General features: G+C 40.4%; 1 protein-coding gene across 8 annotated transcripts in view; it reads right to left on the bottom strand.

Annotated features, from left to right (window-relative positions):
- Window positions 1-107: 107 nt before the first annotated feature.
- AKAP9 (A-kinase anchoring protein 9) overlaps window positions 108-10305 on the bottom strand; it is a 105899-nt gene continuing 95701 nt past the window's right edge. For all 8 annotated transcript variants that reach the window (XM_077303840.1, XM_077303834.1, XM_077303839.1 and 5 more), the window contains 9 exons: window positions 8986-9197; window positions 7449-7557; window positions 6883-7059; window positions 5275-5475; window positions 4656-4888; window positions 4093-4178; window positions 2529-2637; window positions 1059-1198; window positions 108-897 (listed from right to left, as the gene is read on the bottom strand). In XM_077303840.1, coding sequence (XP_077159955.1) covers window positions 854-897; window positions 1059-1198; window positions 2529-2637; window positions 4093-4178; window positions 4656-4888; window positions 5275-5475; window positions 6883-7059; window positions 7449-7557; window positions 8986-9197 — 1311 coding nt within the window. In that variant the 3' untranslated portion in view covers window positions 108-853. The remainder of the gene's footprint in view (window positions 898-1058; window positions 1199-2528; window positions 2638-4092; window positions 4179-4655; window positions 4889-5274; window positions 5476-6882; window positions 7060-7448; window positions 7558-8985; window positions 9198-10305) is intronic.

Raw genomic sequence — 10305 nt, 5'->3', positions numbered from 1 at the left:
CAACCCAAATAAACATACACTGAAAGCTGTATAAGCAAAATGGCTTCTGGTGGGGCTACTAGTATACTGTAATAATGAAAAGACAAAAGACTACAAATGCTACCAGCCAGGATTTCAAACAGAACTTTCATTACACATCTAATACATGCTATAAAGACACTGCACCCATCCTAAGAACATAATGATAATGGGCACAAAGAACATGGGGAACTTGCCTGCTGGCCTAACTGTCAGTGTGAAAATATTTTTTAATGGTATGATTCAGATCATCAGCCCCTTCCCCCTCCCCCTTTCAAATTTGCTTTGCCTGAAAAATATATCCTGTTTTAAAAACTAGAGTATTAAAAGGATGAAATCATCTTTATTTCAGTACTTTTGACAAAATACCCATAAAATTCAAAACTTCTACCTTTACAAAAATAGTCTCTACAAGGGATATTTCTCTCTGCAGTGCCAAGTAGCAAATAGGATAAAATCATGAAAAGTCTTTCAAGTAGCCTTATCAGAAAACGTTGTGCACTTGCAACTATGCATTCAGCAGTCCCAAAACGCAAGCTTCATCCTCTCATCCATTTGATAAATACACGCTTCTTAATAATTTAATTGTTTAAATTAGCATTCCCACAAATATACATGTAATTCGATTATCAGGCTTGAATGACCACAAAGGTGCCTATATACATAAGTTCCAGTCGGTGTGGAGGTGCCAGCAAGGTGAACTGCGTACAACCATTCAGCTGTGTTCAGGTTGGTCCCACAATATACACGTTATACAAAAGCACAGCAGGAGCACAGATTCGCAGAAGGCATTTTTTATCTGATGTCACTACCGGCGGTGAAGACCTCGTAAAGATTATCTTCTGATGCCAGAGTGCAGTTGTGCGTATGAAGCTGGTACTATAAGGCCAGAAAGAAACACAAATTCTGATTAGAAAATAAGCACCAATATTAAAACCTCCTACCACGAATTCAATTGTCATGGTTACGGTCAAATGCTAAGTGAAGACGGTGAAACTGAATAAAACCAGTGCACTGCTGTTAAATGCAGCGATATTTACCTGACTGTACAGTTCCAAGGCGTTTCTGCAGAGCCTCCAGACGACTGATATAATCAGTCAATGCTCTGTCAGGGTCATAATTCTGTAGCTGAGAACACGCAAGGGAAACTGGACTTAAATCAGTATGGACACCCTGGAACCTAGAGATGGGAGAGAGAAGCAATGAAAGGAATTTGGTGTAAAGAGACTGTTCTAAAGGGCCTTCAATGCACTTCATAGTTCAAGAAGTTGCCAATCAAACATCTAAATCTACAAAGCATCTTCACGGGATGAGGCCAAAGGTTCATCTGATTTGGAACCTTGTTTACTACAGTGGCTAACAAGATGCCACCAGGAGGATCATATACAACAGGGGTAGTCAACCTGTGGTCCTCCAGATGTTCATGGACTACAGTCCATGAACATCTGGAGGACCACAGGTTGACTACCCCTGATATACAAGGCATGAAGGAAACAGCTGCCACGCTGCTCATTCTTTACATCTGGTATTCAAAAAAGCCCTCAATTTAGCTGTTATCTATTTGCTGTTGATGAGCCTATTCAATGAACTGTCCAATCCTCTAAAAACACCACCACCAACAACAACAAAATACTTAGCTAGTGGATATCAGGCTTGTGATCCTAGCTTGTACATGAGTCAGCTTTAGCATTCAGAAGCAGTGAATGGTTTTGTCCTATACCAGTGTTATAAACTTACTATTTCCACACAGAACATAAAGATCTAACAATGTGAAATACATGGGGGCTGAATATCCACCTACCCATCCAAGCTGGTTATCTTCAAAGGGCCTGGTTTTAGGTGCCTCTACCACTTGAGGCTAGACAGATGGCTACCCAAGAAAAGGCCATTTGGGGCATGGTCCAGAAACTCCGGAACTCCCTCCCTCTATCTTTGTTTTCTATGACATTTCCTCACTAACTCTTATTAGCTCTCCTTCCTGTTTGTGTGCTTTTTGTGTTTAATGCTTTTATTTATCTATAGTACATTTGTTCTTTATATTTTTATATATCTGTATTTTAAATGCTCTTTCATGTACCAAACGTTTTAATGTCCACTGCCTTGGGGACCCTGAAATGAGTGGAAAGGTGGCTTAGAAATATTTTAATGTATCACCTATAACTAAGGAACAACTGACATTTTGCAAACATTATTAATAGTAGTAGTATCATAAAAGAGTAGCGATCCAGAGATCTGTATGAAGTTAAAAAGTGTAGGGGAAGTGCCTTGCTACATCAGACACAAAGACCAGATTTTGGTTTCACATAGCAGCTAAGCAGAAGTTTCTGGGGAACTTGCACACCACACCACAGGGTAACACCTTTCCTTCCAGTACTGGGGGAGAGGAGAGGGGGTTAACGCAATCTCTGAACATACTGAAAGAGTCTGACTGGTAAACAATAAGCTACATTCTGATTTGTTTTAGAAACATTGTTTCTAAATGCAGGAAAGGAACAGCAATTGTAATTTACCTGTGTTGATAGCTTAGAGGAGATCTGAGAGACTCCAGCTCTGATCTGGATCGATAAGAAGAATGTCTCTGGTCTCCATAGAGCTCCAGACCACCTGATAGCTCATTGCCTACATGAATAAAACAAAAGAACAGATAAACTCAGTTCAGGTTATTAATTACTTCCAAGGAACACATTTCCTATAGTTTACAAATATAATTCCTTATTACTGGTAAGCTATTCTCAACACAGAATTTATTAAAATATCTACAATAGCCTGAATGCTGGAAGCATGGTTTTTGAAACTCTAAGAACCATGACTGGGACCCTACAACTGAACATCAAAACAGTAACAGTTGAATCTGGAAGGATCGCCTAGTTCTGTTCTTCAGAACATAGCATTGCAACCTTTTGTTTCAACACAGATAATTTGAGAAAAATGCTAGAAATGAAAATTAATGGCATCAGAATTCCATTACAAGAATCAAAGGCTCTGTTTTGACACACAAAACACCTCCCCCATTTTATATAGATATTTGTACCCTGGGTTTTTTGTCCCCACTGTGGACCCAACGTATTTATTTCATTCTCTTCTCTTCCATTTTATCCTCACAACTCTGAGATAAGTTAGGCTGGAAGGAAGCAACTCGCTCAGCAAACATCCATAGCAGAATGGGAGTCTGAAGCCGGGTGCCTGTCCTGGTCTCCCCAGTGCTGGTCCCTATAGACGTGGCCACTGTAGGTAAGTTCATGATTCTATGATGAAACTCCAGCTGGAGAACAGTGCTTTAGAGCAGTGGTCCCCAACCTTTTTATCACCAGTGACCGGTCAACGCTTGACAATTTTATTGAAGCCTGGGGAGGGGGGTAGTCTTTTGCTAAGGGACGTCGCTGCCGCTGCCTGAGCCCCTGCTCCACTTGCTTTCCCGCCAGCGCCCTTGACTTCCCACCGCCTGCTAGGGGGTGCTGCCAGTAGCATCTGCGCAGTGCCACGCCAAGGGGGAGCCCCAGCCATGGTGGCCGCTGGAGAGCATCAAAGGTGAGCCGGTGGCAGAGTGGCTGGGCAGCCCCTGAGGCAGCAGCTGGGGAGGAGGAAGAGAAGAAGCCACGGCCTGGTACCAACTGAGCCACAGACCGGTCCGGAGGTTGGGACCACTGCTTTAGAGCAAGCTACCACATTTCTAAATCCTACATTATTTTTCTAAAACATGATTTTTAATTTTAAATTCTAATTAATTTATAACCACCCCTTCTCCCCAAATGGGACCAAAACAAGATTATATTGTTCTCCATTTTATAACAACCCTGTGAGGTAGATTAGCCTGAGAGTGTGTGATTGGGTTAAAGATCACCCAGCAGGATTACATGACATTCCGGGGTCTCATAGAGTCTATTCAACTGTTTAACCACTACACACAAGCTTCATGTTTCACAATTGCTTCTCTACATAATACAATATACAATAAAAGAGATTTCATATAGGGAAAGGATTATCAATTCATGGGAGCAAATTTATTCAGCTCCAAGAAGGCACAGGGCATGTCTCTGGACTGCGATGCCTAATCTCCATTACCCTTTTACATACCTGTGCTCTGGCTAAACCCATCTCTGCTGGTGCCTACTGGACTATAACCAGTAATTCGATGCCACCGATGAACCAGAAACTTCATTCTGCATTTTAAAACAAGAGAAGGGAAATGGTAACATGTTCCTACTTCTACCATGTGCATTATGGTTCACAGAAGACATGCTAAGCAACTGCTGACATGGTTTCCTCTCAAACAAGCAACCTGATTTATACTGATACAATTTTTTGTTTTTGTTGAATAATATGAAATACATATAAATGGTTCAGAAATGAAACAATACTATTTCAAAATCTTGACATGCAGAGGGAGGAAAAGAAATCTTAGGGATCTGGCACACCTTTTTGTAACATATATGGATTTGCAGATCATAAGCCTTTTTCTTGCGAAGACTGAAATACTTGTGCTTCCTTTAATTATGAATATTTTATTAAAAACTTAGTGACTTAGATGTAAAATATAGCAGATACTTTATTTTCACCATTTTACTTCCCATGATCATGGTTCTCATTGTCATTTTGGTTCCTGTAATGGACCATGGTTCTTGTCATAAGAACTGTACCTTGAAATTGCGATTAGCACTCTGACCGCTGAGCGGAAACGTGTGAAACCCTTTGGACGGTGTGTAATGACCTCCAGGTCTGTGTAGGAAGGCTGCCCGCCCATTCTGGCAATGAGAGATAAGGTAGCTTCTTCACACTCCTGAAACCCGCCCAGTAAGAGCAGCAAATATTTCTTCTGATATATCAGAGCCTTCCGAAAGCTTTCTGCTCTCAAGTACCTGCCATAAATTCTCTAGAATGGAAAGGAAATTAATACTGAATTATGTTGAGCCTGTCATCCATGTGCAGTTCATTTTCCATCACTTATCAGAGTCCAGCCTCTTTACAGCTATTGCTCTTCAGCAATTACAGCTTCAGGGGCAGCAACTCCACAGTTTGGCAGGGGAGGGGAAGAGACTGTTTGCATTATCCTCCCCCTCCTTGAGAATGATTTTATTTAGTCCACAGAAAAACTACAACGGAAAAAATAACGTTGCGCCTTGGGCTAAACTAAGTGAAAGCAATAAAGGCACTGCTTTAGGCTCTGAATGTTTCAGAGCCAAGAAGGGAAAAGAAAACAAGCCCAATCTTTGATACAAGGAGAAAATGTCCCCCAAAAGTCAATGGAAAGTTTCCAACCTTTAATGCAGCATTTTCAGAATCCGACCCCAGTTCTCTCAGAAAAGCCTCATTCCTTAACTCTGCTCTCAATTTGACCAGCTCTGCCTCTGACTCTTTCAAGGACTGCTGCAGGGTCATTTTCTCTCTCTTCCAGATCTCCCTTTCCGAAGAAACAAGCGTATCGGCATTTCCTCCATTGCACAGTGATGGTCTAAAAAGCTTGGGAAAATGTTAAAAAGGCATCTAAGAAAGAAGCCAACGTGTGAAGTTCATGTGATTCTTACGCCTGTAACCTTGGGGGGGCTTAAACATCATGCAAGGTAGACTTTTTATTAACTTATTTATAATTTTTCTATGCTGCCTCTCTAGGAACCTGCCCCAAGAAGGCTTACAAAATAATTTTAAAAATTAAAAGATATTAATTAAAATCTAACATTAAAAGCTTTGCCCATGAGGCTGGGCGTTCAATCCCAGCAGCCGGCTCAAGGTCGACTCAGCCTTCCATCCTTCCGAGGTCGGTAAAATGAGTACCCAGCTTGCTGGGGGGTAAACGGTCATGACTGGGGAAGGCACTGGCAAACCACCCCGTATTGAGTCTGCCATGAAAACGCTGGAGGGCGTCACCCCAAGGGTCAGACATGACTCGGTGCTTGCACAGGGGATACCTTTACCTTTACCTTAACATTAAAAACCCAGCCCAAGACCAAAAAATGGATCACCATGAAGAGCGCTACCACAAACTCAAGCACCTTGCATCTCAAAAGGGCATGATAGCCATTGGACTGCAGTAGTTCAGTCAGTGGGGATCAGGGATACCTTCTTCTTGTGCGTTTCAATAGTTGTATGACAAAGGGTAAATGCATGATGACCTTCCTCAAGTGATAACGTTTATGGTGAACATATAGGCCAGAGGTAGTCAAACTGCGGTCCTCCAGATGTCCATGGACTACAATTGTAGTCCATGGACATCTGGAGGACCGCAGTTTGATTACCCCTTATATAAGCGCTTGGCAAGCTAGTTACCCAAACTGCAAAATTGTGAGTTAAAATTTAACATACTCTTGTGCTTGGCAGAATAATTGATGAATGTGGTGGTGGGAATTAATGGATCAGAATGAACATCAGCTCAGGAAGAAAGTTGAAGGTCAACTGTGAAGTAAAAATCTGTACACTACTTAAGCTATGACAGCTCCACCAAAAGCAAGCTGACAGTGCAAGAAAATGACCCAATACAAGTGATCACAAGATGTACACACACCTCCAAAATGGTTTAGTTACTCTAGTCAATCAAATAGCCTAGGCTCCTAAATTACAAGAATCCCACCACCATGAATTTAAGATATTTAAGATATTTATTTATTTATTTACTTATTTATTTAGATTTTTATGCCGCCCTTCCCTACGGCTCTGGGCGGTTTACATAAAACATTTTGGAACATTTACATAGAACACTATCAAAATCAATATAACAACAACAATAACATACCAACTAGAACAACCAGACCAATACTTCAACAATAACTTTGACACTCCCTCAGTAGGTTCGATCTCTCAGTCTATATAAAATTCTGCCTATACAAACAAGTACTAAAGAATAATTTGCATTCAGATCAGGGACAAACATACCGAATCTCCACAGGGTCCTCGGTGCTGGTACCGTCTAAGTTCTTCCTCCAGTTTCATGATGACATTTCTCAAATTGTTCTTTTCCTCACTCAGTCTACTGACAAATCCGGTCAGTTCAGCGTTTTGTTTCAGTAACCGTTCAGTCAATGAACTAAAGGGAGGTACCTCTGAATTCAGCTGGAAATAAAAATAAGTCGGAACAGAATAGCTCAGTACAACTCCAGATGCCACAGAATTTTTTATTATTTATTATTTATTTGTATTTATATACCACCCTCCCCGAATGCTCTGCATTTAGGGACTAACAACTGTTTCAAAAAATCTGGAAATGAATTCTGAACTAACTACTGCTTGTCTTTTTCTGACAATTTTAATAGTTATGGTTATAGGTTTTTAACCATGATGGTTATAGGTTTTTAAAGCCTGTAGTCCTATTGCATTCATAGTTCTGGCTCCCATGCAGCCAATGCAGTATGACTCCACAATAAATTTATGTAGTAAACATACTTAATTTTTGCGTCAGAAATATCTTGAATGTGCCCTTTTTTGCCCATTATTAAGCTTACCTCTGCCTCCAGGTTGAAGCCAGATAACATTTGCAAATGTAACAAAACTTCTTCAATATCATTTTGTATTCCAACAAAGTCTTCATCATCTGTTTTTTCAAATGGTAGCCTGAATAAATCAAAATGCTTATTATATATAAAGCATAACAGCATGCATTCTGATTAAATGTATCTTAACAGAAGACTGCTCTCTAGTCATTTCACACAAATAATGGAAATAAAACTCTAAAGCATGGCTAAGAGCTATGACTCTTTTGTTTTGTACAGCACTGTCTTCTTTAAAAATCATTATTTTTAATTATTGGCAGTCAAACCTGGTCATGGTATCTTATTTTGCTGCTGGCCCAGCCCAGGGATGTGTGGGAGGAGGCAAAATGACCAGCTTAACTCATACTTCTGAAAATGGCCCACAAGAGTCTTTTGAAAGTTCAAAATAATAATATAAACTCATTCAACATAGAGGGGAAAAGGCCAGATGGAGTCAGGGTTAAAATATTTGAGGTGAATCAATAATAATTCTGAGGTAACTTAGCAAATGAATGTACTAAAAATATACTACATTTGTGACATTACACTCACTCCAAGAGTAAAGCTGGCAGAAAATTTAACAATATTTGCAAGACGCTTCTCCATCCCTTCTTTTGTCTGATGATTGAATCAATTCCCACTTTGATTGCTTGCAAAATTATCCTCTTTGGTCATCCATGGTGATACCCTGGCCCTATCATCTATACATATCATTCTGCTACCAAAACAATTCACTTCTTGTTGTCCTAATATTGTGAAGTCCATTCTGTCCATTCACGGATCTTACCTTCAGCACCTTCCATGACCTTGCATCCCCCAGCAAATATCCCACAGTATCCTTGCCTATGACCTTAATTTCTTTAGTTTCACAATCTTCAACCACACACAAGTATCCTGCTCCTTCAAACATTTCTGCATTTGTCCCTTTCCCTCTTTATGCCTAGAACTGCTTACCCAATGTATGATTTCACCTCTCTCACTTCCTTGAAATCCCTTTTAAAAACACACCTTTTCTCAGAACAATTTGGCAAACCTGATTCTACTCTCCTGCTGAAATAAAACCCCTGTTTACCCCTGACATCACTTTCCCCACATTGCAGTCAAAATGAAAAATGCACTGGAATCTTTCAGCTAGGCAAAGGACTTCCCATCTGGTACCCAAGACTTGGTCACTGACTTTTAAAGGCACAAATCTCCTGTCATCTGTACCACAGCACCTATCATTCCTAGAGTCGGTAGAAAAAATAAAAACACATCCTACCTGCAGACCTGCAGTCTAAACTAGGCCTAAAACTAACGCTTCCGGCTGAAAAAGAATTAGGGCCTTTGTCCCAAAGTCAGCATGACGGATAAAACTTCAAATTCTAAACTGCAGTTTGGCATAACACCAACCCAACTGAAGTCAGTTTGGAAATAAGGAGTGTGAGACTGGCCTGTAGTTTCTGGAATTTTTGGGCAAAAGTCAGTGGTCTACACATTATTTATTGCTAGCAACAAAAATTAATCTAACCTGTTGGCAGCTTTGTTTCCTAGAAGTTTCACCTTGGAAGACACATTTCTTAACTTCTGTCTGGCAGCCTGTAGATCCTGGGAATCCTTCATAACATCTCCTCCTCCCATGCCAATTAGAGCAGAATAGGATAATTCTTTTGTTTCAGTTGCTCCCAGTTTTTGCTGGAAGACCCACTTCCTCGTTCTCTCATTAGATGTATCCCAAGTTGCCTGTATCAGTACATATGCAACAAAGGCCTTGAATCAACTACTTATGGAAGCTCACTTTTTCATTAAAATAAAGCAAAAACTGACAATTCTAGGTAGTGACCATGAAGAGCACAATCTATACATGAGATTAACCAGTGATCTCACTGAACTGTAAAGCTGTGTATTTCAAAGTAGGTGATTTGTTTGATGCTATTTTATGTCACAAGACCAACTAGAAAGAAATTCACCAGGTGTCTAGGAAGGGGCAGTCTTTCAATGCAGCTCCTCAAATTCACTGCAGCCAGGATCATTAAACTCTCGTGATCCCCACGTGAGAAGGATGCATGCATTTGTCTGGAAGTCATCCAGTTTGAGTTTAAGATCAACTAAGTTTTATCCAAGGTAGATCCTTTCATGTACATGCACACTTCTTCAGATATAGGGCAATGGAATAGCCTCCACCATTACCAATAAGTAGAAAGAGAAAGTGGGTTTAATTGCCAGGAAGGGCACCACACACTTTCTGGGTCAACCCTTCATCTATCTGTTTGGCAGCTCAGAGAGCATATTTAATAGCAGTTGAGCAGCAAGCCTTTATTACTCCTATGAACAGATTGGAGAGGTGTTAATATTTTCTCATTATCCATCAGAGTAGGAAAAGCATGCTCCCCTTTCTCCATGCTTTACACATAAATAGATATTTATAGCCCACCATTCTTACCCAGGGGAACCAAAGTGGCTTACGTTGTTCTCATCTCTGTTTTACTCTCACAATAGCAGTGTAAAGTAGATTAAGGCTGAGAGCATGTGGGGGGCCCAAGGTTGCCCACTAAGCTTCCATAGCAGACTAGGGATTTGAACCTGGGCTTTCCAGGTCCTAGTTCAAACACACAAACATAGCTTCCGCTGCAAATAGTGTGTGTTTGTGTGTGTTTAAAGGAGATAACCTGGGATATTCCAGTTCCTTACAATTTTGGCCTTCAAACTCTGAAAATTTATGGCCAATTTTGAGGTTACTAATTTTATTTTCTGATCAGCTATGCCTGCCAGAAAAGGACAAAGAAATGAACACGCAGCTCCTTTTATTATTACAGATACGTGGTAAGAGCCAGTAAAGTTAAATTTGAAC

Source organism: Paroedura picta, chromosome 11, assembly GCF_049243985.1.
Source record: "Paroedura picta isolate Pp20150507F chromosome 11, Ppicta_v3.0, whole genome shotgun sequence".
Taxonomy (NCBI): Eukaryota; Metazoa; Chordata; class Lepidosauria; order Squamata; family Gekkonidae; genus Paroedura; species Paroedura picta.
Note: the sequence above shows the minus strand (reverse complement) of the source record. Positions and strands in the feature narration are given on the sequence as shown.